The sequence below is a fragment of the Paramisgurnus dabryanus genome, chromosome 3 (genome assembly GCF_030506205.2).
Source record: "Paramisgurnus dabryanus chromosome 3, PD_genome_1.1, whole genome shotgun sequence".
NCBI classification, from domain to species: domain Eukaryota; kingdom Metazoa; phylum Chordata; class Actinopteri; order Cypriniformes; family Cobitidae; genus Paramisgurnus; species Paramisgurnus dabryanus.
The window spans coordinates 26,807,073-26,820,635 of NC_133339.1; the positions used below are offsets into that span (position 1 = coordinate 26,807,073).

The 13,563-nt window shown below is 40.3% G+C and overlaps 1 protein-coding gene across 1 annotated transcript; it reads left to right on the top strand.

Moving 5' to 3' along the window:
• Window positions 1-11,008: 11,008 nt before the first annotated feature.
• Window positions 11,009-13,532, top strand: cldni (claudin i). Its single transcript, XM_065274088.2, has 3 exons — window positions 11,009-11,126; window positions 12,282-12,413; window positions 12,530-13,532. Exons 2-3 carry the CDS (start codon window positions 12,282-12,284, stop codon window positions 13,031-13,033), a joined length of 636 nt encoding a protein of 211 aa, XP_065130160.1. The 5' UTR covers window positions 11,009-11,126; the 3' UTR covers window positions 13,034-13,532.
• Window positions 13,533-13,563: the final 31 nt, after the last annotated feature.

Here is a 13,563-nt window from a genome sequence, read left to right on the forward strand (position 1 = left end):
TATAAGGCTTTGTTTACTCTGTTGCTAGGGTACTGTATTTGGTTGCTAGGGAAAAAAATGGCATCCACTAGTGATTACCCTCCGAGTCACGACTCAAACGGTCCAAACCCCGTGTCTCTACGATGTTCTGATGCGGAGATATAAGGCTTTGTTTACTCTGTTGCTAGGGTACTGTATTTGGTTGCTAGGGAAAAAAATGGCATCCACTAGTGATTACCCTCCGAGTCACGAGTCAAACGGTCCAACCCCCGTGTCTCTACGATGTTCTGATGCGGAGATATAAGGCTTTGTTTACTCTGTTGCTAGGGTACTGTATTTGGTTGCTAGGGAAAAAAATGGCATCCACTAGTGATTACCCTCCGAGTCACGAGTCAAACGGTCCAACCCCCGTGTCTCTACGATGTTCTGATGCGGAGATATAAGGCTTTGTTTACTCTGTTGCTAGGGTACTGTATTTGGTTGCTAGGGAAAAAAATTGCATCCACTAGTGATTACCCTCCGAGTCATGAGTCAAACGGTCCAACCCCCATGTCTCTACGATGTTCTGATGTGGAGATATAAGGCTTTGTTTACTCTGTTGCTAGGGTACTGTATTTGGTTGCTAGGGGCGTGGCTTGGGAGTGGCCAATGATGTGCCCAGTGATTACACTCCGAGTCACAAGTAAAACGGTCCAACCCCCGTGTCTCTACGATGTTCTGATGCGGAGATATAAGGCTTTGTTTACTCTGTTGCTAGGGTACTGTATTTGGTTGCTAGGGGCGTGGCTTGGGAGTGGCCAATTATGTGCCCAGTGATTACACTCCGAGTCACAAGTAAACTGGTCCAACCCCCGTGTCTCTATGATGTTCTGATGCGGAGATATAAGGCTTTGTTTACTCTGTTGCTAGGGTCCTGTATTTGGTTGCTAGGGGCGTGGCTTGGGAGTGGCCAATGATGTGCCCAGTGATTACACTCCGAGTCACAAGTAAAACGGTCCAAACCCCGTGTCTCTACGATGTTCTGATGCGGAGATATAAGGCTTTGTTTACTCTGTTGCTAGGGTACTGTATTTGGTTGCTAGGGGCGTGGCTTGGGAGTGGCCAATTATGTGCCCAGTGATTACACTCCGAGTCACAAGTAAAACGGTCCAACCCCCTTGTCTCTACGATGTTCTGATGCGGAGATATAAGGCTTTGTTTACTCTGTTGCTAGGGTCCTGTATTTGGTTGCTAGGGGCGTGGCTTGGGAGTGGCCAATGATGTGCCCAGTGATTACACTCCGAGTCACAAGTAAAACGGTCCAAACCCCGTGTCTCTACGATGTTCTGATGCGGAGATATAAGGCTTTGTTTATTCGGTTGCTAGGGTGCTCAAATTTGGTTGCTAGGGGCGTGGCTTGGGAGTGGCCAATGATGTGCCCAATTGTTACACGCCTAGTCACAAGTAAAACGGTCCAACCCCCGTGTCTCTACGATGTTCTGATGCCGAGATATAACTGTTTGTATTTTATGTTGCTAGGGTGCTCAAAAGTGGTTGCTAGGGGCGTGGCTTAGTAAGTCTGTAAGGATCCTGAGAGACTGATTGGATGCCTGAGTAAAATGAGCCCACCCCCATGTCTCTATGACACTGTGGTGCAAAGATATCCATCCGGGCATTTTATAATGGCAGTCTATGGTATAGGTTGCTAGGGTGCCCAAAATGGTTGCTATGGTAACCTTACACCCCATTGTGGGGGACGTCCTGACAGAGTCTAGCACCCTCTTCAAATGTAGTAACCCACATGTTTCTATGAAATCCTGGCTCGGACCTATGACCCGTCAAAATTTTTGCAATGGTAAGTCTATGGGATTTTGCCCCATTGACTTTTCATTGGGGCACTTTTGGGCACCTCTTACACCCCAGGGGTACAACTTACACCCCATTGTGATCCATGTTCTTACAGAGCCTACCACCCTCTTCAAATGTTATAACCCACATGTTTCTACAAAATCCTCGAGCGGAGCTATGACTCGTCAAAGTTGGGCGCAATGTTAAGTCAATGGGATTTTTTGGGTGGTTTTTCGCCCCCCTTTCGGAAATCCTGCACCCGATCGCTTATAAAAGTCATAGCAGACTTCTCCTCAATAAGCCGGTCGATTTGAGCCCTAATTTATGGGTCTACGACAAAGCGTGCGGGACGAGTTACGCGCCGAAAAAGTGTCCAGAAAAAGAAGAATAATAATAATAACTAGATAGGTACATTTCCTGAAGAAAATGTGAAGTGGTGCTTGCCGTGGCAAATTTCGGGGGACAATATATGATTATACTCCAAGCCAAAAGTAAAACAATTCAACCCACATGTCTCTACGATATTCTGATGCGAAGATATAAGGCTTTGTTTATTCGGTTGCTAGGGTACTGTATTTGGTTGCTAGGGAGAAAATTGGCATCCACTAGTGATTACCCTCCGAGTCACGAGTCAAACGATCCAACCCCCGTGTCTCTACGATGTTCTGATGCGGAGATATAAGGCTTTGTTTACTCTGTTGCTAGGGTACTGTATTTGGTTGCTAGGGAAAAAAATGGCATCCACTAGTGATTACCCTCCGAGTCACGACTCAAACGGTCCAAACCCCGTGTCTCTACGATGTTCTGATGCGGAGATATAAGGCTTTGTTTACTCTGTTGCTAGGGTACTGTATTTGGTTGCTAGGGAAAAAAATGGCATCCACTAGTGATTACCCTCCGAGTCACGAGTCAAACGGTCCAACCCCCGTGTCTCTACGATGTTCTGATGCGGAGATATAAGGCTTTGTTTACTCTGTTGCTAGGGTACTGTATTTGGTTGCTAGGGAAAAAAATGGCATCCACTAGTGATTACCCTCCGAGTCACGAGTCAAACGGTCCAACCCCCGTGTCTCTACGATGTTCTGATGCGGAGATATAAGGCTTTGTTTACTCTGTTGCTAGGGTACTGTATTTGGTTGCTAGGGAAAAAAATTGCATCCACTAGTGATTACCCTCCGAGTCATGAGTCAAACGGTCCAACCCCCATGTCTCTACGATGTTCTGATGTGGAGATATAAGGCTTTGTTTACTCTGTTGCTAGGGTACTGTATTTGGTTGCTAGGGGCGTGGCTTGGGAGTGGCCAATGATGTGCCCAGTGATTACACTCCGAGTCACAAGTAAAACGGTCCAACCCCCGTGTCTCTACGATGTTCTGATGCGGAGATATAAGGCTTTGTTTACTCTGTTGCTAGGGTACTGTATTTGGTTGCTAGGGGCGTGGCTTGGGAGTGGCCAATTATGTGCCCAGTGATTACACTCCGAGTCACAAGTAAACTGGTCCAACCCCCGTGTCTCTATGATGTTCTGATGCGGAGATATAAGGCTTTGTTTACTCTGTTGCTAGGGTCCTGTATTTGGTTGCTAGGGGCGTGGCTTGGGAGTGGCCAATGATGTGCCCAGTGATTACACTCCGAGTCACAAGTAAAACGGTCCAAACCCCGTGTCTCTACGATGTTCTGATGCGGAGATATAAGGCTTTGTTTACTCTGTTGCTAGGGTACTGTATTTGGTTGCTAGGGGCGTGGCTTGGGAGTGGCCAATTATGTGCCCAGTGATTACACTCCGAGTCACAAGTAAAACGGTCCAACCCCCTTGTCTCTACGATGTTCTGATGCGGAGATATAAGGCTTTGTTTACTCTGTTGCTAGGGTCCTGTATTTGGTTGCTAGGGGCGTGGCTTGGGAGTGGCCAATGATGTGCCCAGTGATTACACTCCGAGTCACAAGTAAAACGGTCCAAACCCCGTGTCTCTACGATGTTCTGATGCGGAGATATAAGGCTTTGTTTATTCGGTTGCTAGGGTGCTCAAATTTGGTTGCTAGGGGCGTGGCTTGGGAGTGGCCAATGATGTGCCCAATTGTTACACGCCTAGTCACAAGTAAAACGGTCCAACCCCCGTGTCTCTACGATGTTCTGATGCCGAGATATAACTGTTTGTATTTTATGTTGCTAGGGTGCTCAAAAGTGGTTGCTAGGGGCGTGGCTTAGTAAGTCTGTAAGGATCCTGAGAGACTGATTGGATGCCTGAGTAAAATGAGCCCACCCCCATGTCTCTATGACACTGTGGTGCAAAGATATCCATCCGGGCATTTTATAATGGCAGTCTATGGTATAGGTTGCTAGGGTGCCCAAAATGGTTGCTATGGTAACCTTACACCCCATTGTGGGGGACGTCCTGACAGAGTCTAGCACCCTCTTCAAATGTAGTAACCCACATGTTTCTATGAAATCCTGGCTCGGACCTATGACCCGTCAAAATTTTTGCAATGGTAAGTCTATGGGATTTTGCCCCATTGACTTTTCATTGGGGCACTTTTGGGCACCTCTTACACCCCAGGGGTACAACTTACACCCCATTGTGATCCATGTTCTTACAGAGCCTACCACCCTCTTCAAATGTTATAACCCACATGTTTCTACAAAATCCTCGAGCGGAGCTATGACTCGTCAAAGTTGGGCGCAATGTTAAGTCAATGGGATTTTTTGGGTGGTTTTTCGCCCCCCTTTCGGAAATCCTGCACCCGATCGCTTATAAAAGTCATAGCAGACTTCTCCTCAATAAGCCGGTCGATTTGAGCCCTAATTTATGGGTCTACGACAAAGCGTGCGGGACGAGTTACGCGCCGAAAAAGTGTCCAGAAAAAGAAGAATAATAATAATAACTAGATAGGTACATTTCCTGAAGAAAATGTGAGTGGTGCTTGCCGTGGCAAATTTCGGGGGACAATATATGATTATACTCCAAGCCAAAAGTAAAACAATTCAACCCACATGTCTCTACGATGTTCTGATGCGGAGATATAAGGCTTTGTTTACTCTGTTGCTAGGGTACTGTATTTGGTTGCTAGGGAAAAAATGGCATCCACTAGTGATTACCCTCCGAGTCATGAGTCAAACGGTCCAACCCCCGTGTTTCTACGATGTTCTGATGCGGAGATATAAGGCTTTGTTTACTCTGTTGCTAGGGTACTGTATTTGGTTGCTAAGGAAAAAAATGGCATCCACTAGTGATTACACTCTCAGTCATGAGTCAAACGGTCCAACCCCCGTGTCTCTACGATGTTCTGATGCGGAGATATAAGGCTTTGTTTACTCTGTTGCTAGGGTACTGTATTTGGTTGCTAGGGAAAAAAATGGCATCCACTAGTGATTACCCTCCGAGTCACGAGTCAAACGGTCCAAACCCCGTGTCTCTACGATGTTCTGATGTGGAGATATAAGGCTTTGTGTACTCTGTTGCTAGGGTACTGTATTTGGTTGCTAGGGAAAAAAATGGCATCCACTAGTGATTACCCTCCGAGTCACGAGTCAAACGGTCCAACCCCCGTGTCTCTACGATGTTCTGATGCGGAGATATAAGGCTTTGTTTACTCTGTTGCTAGGGTACTGTATTTGGTTGCTAGGGAAAAAAATTGCATCCACTAGTGATTACCCTCCGAGTCATGAGTCAAACGGTCCAACCCCCGTGTCTCTACGATGTTCTGATGCGGAGATATAAGGCTTTGTTTACTCTGTTGCTAGGGTACTGTATTTGGTTGCTAGGGAAAAAAATGGCATCCACTAGTGATTACCCTCCGAGTCACGAGTCAAACGGTCCAAACCCCATGTCTCTACGATGTTCTGATGCGGAGATATAAGGCTTTGTTTACTCTGTTGCTAGGGTACTGTATTTGGTTGCTAGGGAAAAAAATGGCATCAACTAGTGTTTACCCTCCGAGTCACGAGTCAAACGGTCCAAACCCCGTGTCTCTACGATGTTCTGATGCGGAGATATAAGGCTTTGTTTACTCTGTTGCTAGGGTACTGTATTTGGTTGCTAGGGAAAAAAATGGCATCCACTAGTGATTACCCTCCGAGTCACGAGTCAAACGGTCCAACCCCCGTGTCTCTACGATGTTCTGATGCGGAGATATAAGGCTTTGTTTACTCTGTTGCTAGGGTACTGTATTTGGTTGCTAGGGAAAAAAATTGCATCCACTAGTGATTACCCTCCGAGTCATGAGTCAAACGGTCCAACCCCCATGTCTCTACGATGTTCTGATGTGGAGATATAAGGCTTTGTTTACTCTGTTGCTAGGGTACTGTATTTGGTTGCTAGGGGCGTGGCTTGGGAGTGGCCAATTATGTGCCCAGTGATTACACTCCGAGTCACAAGTAAAACGGTCCAACCCCCGTGTCTCTACGATGTTCTGATGCGGAGATATAAGGCTTTGTTTACTCTGTTGCTAGGGTACTGTATTTGGTTGCTAGGGGCGTGGCTTGGGAGTGGCCAATGATGTGCCCAGTGATTACACTCCGAGTCACAAGTAAAACGGTCCAAACCCCGTGTCTCTACGATGTTCTGATGCGGAGATATAAGGCTTTGTTTATTCGGTTGCTAGGGTGCTCAAATTTGGTTGCTAGGGGCGTGGCTTGGGAGTGGCCAATGATGTGCCCAATTGTTACACCCCTAGTCACAAGTAAAACGGTCCAACCCCCGTGTCTCTACGATGTTCTGATGCCGAGATATAACTGTTTGTATTTTATGTTGCTAGGGTGCTCAAAAGTGGTTGCTAGGGGCGTGGCTTAGTAAGTCTGTAAGGATCCTGAGAGACTGATTGGATGCCTGAGTAAAATGAGCCCACCCCCATGTCTCTATGACACTGTGGTGCAAAGATATCCATCCAGGCATTTTATGATGGCAGTCTATGGTATAGGTTGCTAGGGTGCCCAAAATGGTTGCTATGGTAACCTTACACCCCATTGTGGGGGACGTCCTGACAGAGTCTAGCACCCTCTTCAAATGTAGTAATCCACATGTTTCTATGAAATCCTGGCTCGGACCTATGACCCGTCAAAATTTTTGCAATGGTAAGTCTATGGGATTTTGCCCCATTGACTTTTCATTGGGGCACTTTTGGGCACCTCTTACACCCCAGGGGTACAACTTACACCCCATTGTGATCCATGTTCTTAAAGAGCCTACCACCCTCTTCAAATGTTATAACCCACATGTTTCTACAAAATCCTCGAGCGGAGCTATGACTCGTCAAATTTGGGCGCAATGTTAAGTCAATGGGATTTTTTGGGTGGTTTTTCGCCCCCCTTTCGGAAATCCTGCACCCGATCGCTTATAAAAGTCATAGCAGTCCTCTCCTCAATAAGCCGGTCGATTTGAGCCCTAATTTATGGGTCTACGACAAAGCGTGCGGGACGAGTTACGCGCCAAAAAAGTGTCCAGAAAAAGAAGAATAATAATAATAATAAGTATGCAAGATAGTAATAGTGATGCTTTGCATAAATGCAAGCACCACTAATAAGTATGCAAGATAGTAATAGTGATGCTTTGCATAAATGCAAGCACCACTAATAAGTATGCAAGATAGTAATAGTGATGCTTTGCATAAATGCAAGCACCACTAATAAAAAGCCCAGTAAGAACAGTACAGCGCATTTTCAATGCACTGTAATAAAAAGCCCAGTAAGAACAGTACAGCGCATTTTCAATGCACTGTAATTAGATATTTAATGCTCGTCTTTAATAATTTCAACGCCTTTATAGCAGTGGGTAGAGAAAACAAACCACGGCTGGTCAATTAAAGTCTACTTTTGAGTGTATACATGTAAAGTTATACCGGTAAGTATAAAACTAAGACTTTTTTCCTGTGCCTGATGATATTAATCTATTTCTAGTTGTTAATGCGCATTACTGCATCTTTCTTCAGAAATAATCAGAACAGCATTTAAAACTTTTAAAGGGGACATCATGCCATGAAAATTTGACTTTCTCCATGTTTAAGTGCTATAATTGGGTCCCCAGTCCTTTTATCAACCCAGAAAATGTGAATAAGATCAACCCAGTAACTTAGTTTTGGTAAACCATTCTCTGCAAGCATGTGAAAAAAGGCTAATTGAAATTTGGCTTCCCTGGTGATGTCAGAAGGGGATAATACCGCCCCTTAATCTGCACTATCCAACCACACCACTGCAATTTAGTACAGAGATCAGCTCATTTCCATGTTAAAGAACACACAAAAAAAGAGTACATTTTTGCACCGACCTACAAAGTGCCAATTTTAACTTGCTATAATAAATAATCTATGGTATTTTGAGCCAAAACTTCACATATTTATTTGACATCTTAAAAAAGTCTTGTGAAATGTCCCCTTTAATGTTAGCATAAAGAGTAACAAATAACATTCAATTGTAATTAGATTTTGAGATGTATTATGTTTTGAATATGTTAAATCAATTCACAAATCAGGACTTATTTATATATAAGTGTTTTAGCTTTCTCTTTAAATGTCTTTATTTGAAATAGTAAACAGGGGGTGAACACATTTACTTTTAATGTAACAACTGTTTTACTTCTAATTAAGTTTTCCATGTCCACCCAAAAAACTTGCAGACCTACAATAATAACAGTGGACAAAAAATGTACAATGGATTTTTTTCAGTTAAACAAAAATCACAGAAATGATCATGTCTAAATAAAATACACTTTTAACAGGATATAGACCATGTAAAATTCTAAATGTAACATCTTTTACTTTTTTTAAACAATATTTTTCACATATTAGCCATGTTTTATTCCAGTTTATATTTCTAAAATACCCTGATCCACATTAAACTAGTAAAAGTAGTTATTTCACCTATTATACCCTTCCTTATATGTTTGTTTTAACAACTATATTTAAAAATATAAATAGTTCCTATAATGCTGTCTTTAACATTTTGCCTCATCAGTATCACTTCCACAAGGTCTTACAAAGTGTATAAGCTGTTGAGCTATGACGTCAAACAAAACCGCATAACATACTCTTTTGGTGTAACTGGAGAACCAAATGAATCCAAGATTTGTTTATTAGTAAGTGTCTAACAAACATACAATTTTCATATGTTTTTATAGAAGAGAGATCTATTTTTGTATACATTTGTTATTTTAAATAATATATTTATTTGGGGGGAAATTGTGCTTGAACACCAGCATCCAGGCCAATAAAGTGAAATTTTGGCAATTTCATAGGCAGATTATAGCCTACATTTCTTTCTTCTCATTTCGGAAGCTGTTTCACCTGGATAACCGCCGTTTTCACTTGTTATTCCTCCTCCCCCAATATTAAAAATGTGTAGGCTAGTTATTGCTCAAATAAGCTTGTAATACAACTACACACATTTCCCCCAAAATAACTGTATATAATAAATATACTTATCTTTAAACTGTAAAAAAATACACAGCATTTTTGTAAAATCAACACATATTTTTATGTTACTTTAACTTAAAAAATGTAATTAAATGAAAAATTTCAATTTAAATGGATAATCTCGTCTGATAATCCAGCCCTGACTTCAACTCCACCATACTATTTTAATTTGATTCATTCAGCAACAGTGTAAAGTCTTCAGTTATCAAATAATGATGTTTATTAATGGCGCTACATTCTTTACACTATTAGACGAATTTGGTTAAAAATTGCATTTCCTTTTAAAATTATGTGACCAATGTTTTAAAATAAAATTATATCATCTATTTTGCTTGATTCATTTGTAATATTTTAACACAATAAAGAGGCTACAAAAAGAGTAAAATACTAACAAAAATTGTAGGTAGCCTACTAAGATACTTAGGTACTAACACATTTTTTTTAACAGCTGATTGACAAGACAAAAACTAACTTTAAGTACTTTTTCAAGTATGGAACATTTATTTAAAATAATACTTATTATTTTTTTCTGAAAATATAAGCAACAAAATCCCTAAGACTTTACTTTACAAGAAGGTTATTTTTTGACATTAGTAAAACATTAGCTAACAAAAAAATTTCAGCATTTAATCTTAGTTAATGTTCGTTAATACTAATACAACTGTTCATGTTAGTTCATTGTGCATTAACTAACTTTTTAAAATGCATTATAGCTGAAATTAACATGAAATAAAATTAGTTTTAATAATTGCTGTATATGTATTCCTCATTGTTAGTTCATATTAATGTATCAATAACATTTACAAACACAACCTTATTGTAAATTGTTACCATTTAACTTTTACATTATTTAAAACTTTTATAAATTAATTCATTTTTAACATGAAGGATTAGGATTGTGTATGTAGGACATGTTTTGTAATTTGTTTTGACATTCTATGTACAGACGATGTTCAAGACAAACCACATGGGGAAGTCATATATGATCAGACAAATTGCATCAGTTGTATTTTTGCCACATCACTGTCATGTGCATAGTGTTACTTATCAATGAAAATCTTTAAACTCTTATTAAGTTGAAAACTTATGGAGACTTATGATATTATATTATGATATCTCTAAAAGATGCCATTCTGTCTGGCACTATCACTTTGTCAGGTTTCCTGTCCACTTTTCAAGCCTATTATTTAATTTGTAAATAAATCCATTGTTGCCTAACACCACAATGTAAGTAACATACCAAGGTCTCCCAGTCTCTGTTTCACAATTTAAAGCCCACCCACTTTACCCATGATCGTCTCTTTACGTCATGTGTGGTTTCGACTGGGAAAAGCTTTTGAGGAATGGTATGAGGTTGTTTTTCTGATACGTCATTATGTTTTGGGAATTTTATGATTCACAGTATCATAATGTTGAGCCCCCCATAAACACATGTTCCATGTTTCATGTTGATTATTCAATCAAACAAACAAAAGACTGATGCAAATGAAATAAAAAACACTTGTATGCGAAATTTTTTTACTGTTTAAATAGGAAAAAGAAAAGATTATACCTGTTAATACTTGAGGTCATTCTGGATGGCCTACAAATTTTACATTTTGAAAGAAAATTAAGGAAACATCAAATGTGTACTTCCTGAGTTTTTTAAGTAAGTGAGAAAGAGGGGCAAGATAAAAAAAAGCAGACCAGAAAAATGAACAAGTTCAGTCTGGCCTTTTCTTCTTTATCCCACCCCTCTCCTTTCTGCTCCACCCAACTGCATTCCTCTACATAAGCATCCTCACATCACACCAACTTCATAAACGGTCACTGTTGTAAAGCTGAGAAATTAACAAAAAGAAAAAGACCCGGGAAAAGAACCTCACCAGAAAAAAACAACAACAGGAAACTTCACTCTTTAAATACTGCAATAAAAGGTAATTATCAAACTTTTTTATCTTTTTGCTAAAATGTGTTGATGAAAGTAAAAGAATAGTGAGTTTTCTAAAAAAAAATATCCGTAATTTGAAATCTGAATAAAATTGAAAAAGTAAAAATAAATCTAAACAAATAAAACAAATCAAACAGCAACAGATCTTATATATATATATATATATATATATATATATTTAATACATTTAATTATTTACAGACTGATCAAACTGCTGATTTAAATAGACAAAAAGAGTAAAAAAAAAGGGTGGTCCCCTTGAGTTTTGATAAGACAGATACTTTTTAAGACAGAATGCTATTTACATGGATTAGAATAGATTTATGTTAACATTGCTGGTTTATCTAAAAGTACAGAGCATGTTAAAATGAATTGAAACGGGTAATCTATAGATCAACTGCTGGTGTGATTTAGGCTACATTGGCTTTGAGTTACTTCACAAATGAAGAAACAAAACAATATTCCTTACTCATCAATGTTTTGAGCTTTTAAGTTAAGAACTGCACAATAGTAATTGCAAACCAAACAGTGTGTAAATCTCTCAGAAAGCTATTGAATGATTCACCAGCGACTAAAAACAGCCATAATTACTGTTAGTCATTTTACGTGTGCCCACACGCCACCTGGTCATCCCCTCCAGTTTTTGACCAATGGTGCTTTGAGTTAGACAGTGTGGGGTGGGAAGCTAATACGGTGCACTATATTAGATTACAGGGTTAGCAGGAGAGAAAAAGTTGAAAAAATATTTGAGATGTCAAAAATCAATTAGGATATAGAATTTAAAAAGTCAAAGACATTTGGTGAATTGTAAAAGGAAACGAGTGGCACATTGTATTGGAATGGCCACTAGAAAAAAGGAAAAAAACAAACTATAGAGGGACTTAAGACACTTTCAGGGAGTGGCACTGAAAAAGGATATTCGGACCTGTTGAGACTTGAGGTTGCTTCATGATGTGGGTTTGGAGATGTTGATCGTTTACTATAGCCTAGAGATATACATTCCTGTGTGGGCCTGTCTAAAGGGAGGAGACATGTGTACTAATATATATGAGACAGACATAACCACAAACATTAAAATATTTTTTTTAGTCTCAGTAGTATTTTGGTGTACATAACAATGTGCTTCACCTGTTTTTTCTAGATGGGCGCTGCTGGTGTACATATGGTTTGTATGGCATTGGGAATCTTAGGTTTCATTGCTACCATTGTGACCATTGCTGTTCCAAAATGGAGGGTTTCTGCCTTCATTGGCCAGAATATTATTACTGCCCAGGTATACGATTAATGCAATTTGAATACAGTTTTTTCTGTTTATTCCAAATTATTTAGATTTTTTTATGAATTAAACTATTTGCCATCATGAATAACCTCATTCTCTCCTCCAAACAGTCTCAAGAAGAGGGCTTGTGGATGGAGTGTGTGGTCCAAAGTACCGGACAGCAGCAGTGTAAGGCTTATGAATCGCTGCTCATCCTGGGCTCTGACCTTCAGGCAGCCCGTGCCATGACCATTATCAGTGGCCTCCTCACTTGCCTGTCAATGCTCATCCTGTGCGCCGGCGCCGACTTCACCACTTGCATTGAAAACGAGGATGTGAAACCCAAAGTGAGCCTGGTGTCCGCTGTCGGGCTGCTTCTCGCAGGTTTGCTGCTGATAATCCCCGTCAGCTGGGCTGCTAACAATGTGGTGCGTGATTTCAACAATCAGTTGATCCCTCAATCTAATAAGAGAGAGCTGGGTGCCTGCATCTTTGTGGGCTGGGCCGGAGGCGTCCTGCTGCTGTTGGCCGGAGGTCTGCTGTGCTGCTTCAGCCGACCCCGCTCTGGAGGATCTAGCGGGACAGCTAAATACTACAGCAACAGCGCCTCTGCTCCAAACAAGAACTATGTGTAGATAAGAGTTGATTAAGCTGGGTAGCCATGGTTATTGTAATGATTTAGTAGTTAGGTATTCACAATGTCTGGTAGGAGTTATGTGCATTTATTTTAGTGGACACAATCTAGAAATCTGTAAATATTACTTGTTTTGAACTGTCATGGAATAAAGTCTTTAAGTTTGTCTTTTACAGTTTACATTTACTGTGATTTCTGTATCATGATATTCAATTAACAACATGGATAAAATTCAGGGTTGGAACAAACTTGTATCTGAAATACTTTTGGGTTATTGTTTATACTGTATGTCGGTCCTTGCCATTTCAAAAATGTTTTTAAATGACTGAATTAATTATATTTAAGTGCTTAAGAACATTTTAATATACATTTTAGCAGTGTATTGCAAACACTGGAGGCTGTAAAACTGCATAATTTTCAGACAGGACTAAGGAATTGTTAATTCTAGGTCTTAATTCATGTATTTTGAATTTTATTTCAATAAAAGTTGAATGACTTAAGTTATTTGTGTTTTATAATGAATGTTCCACA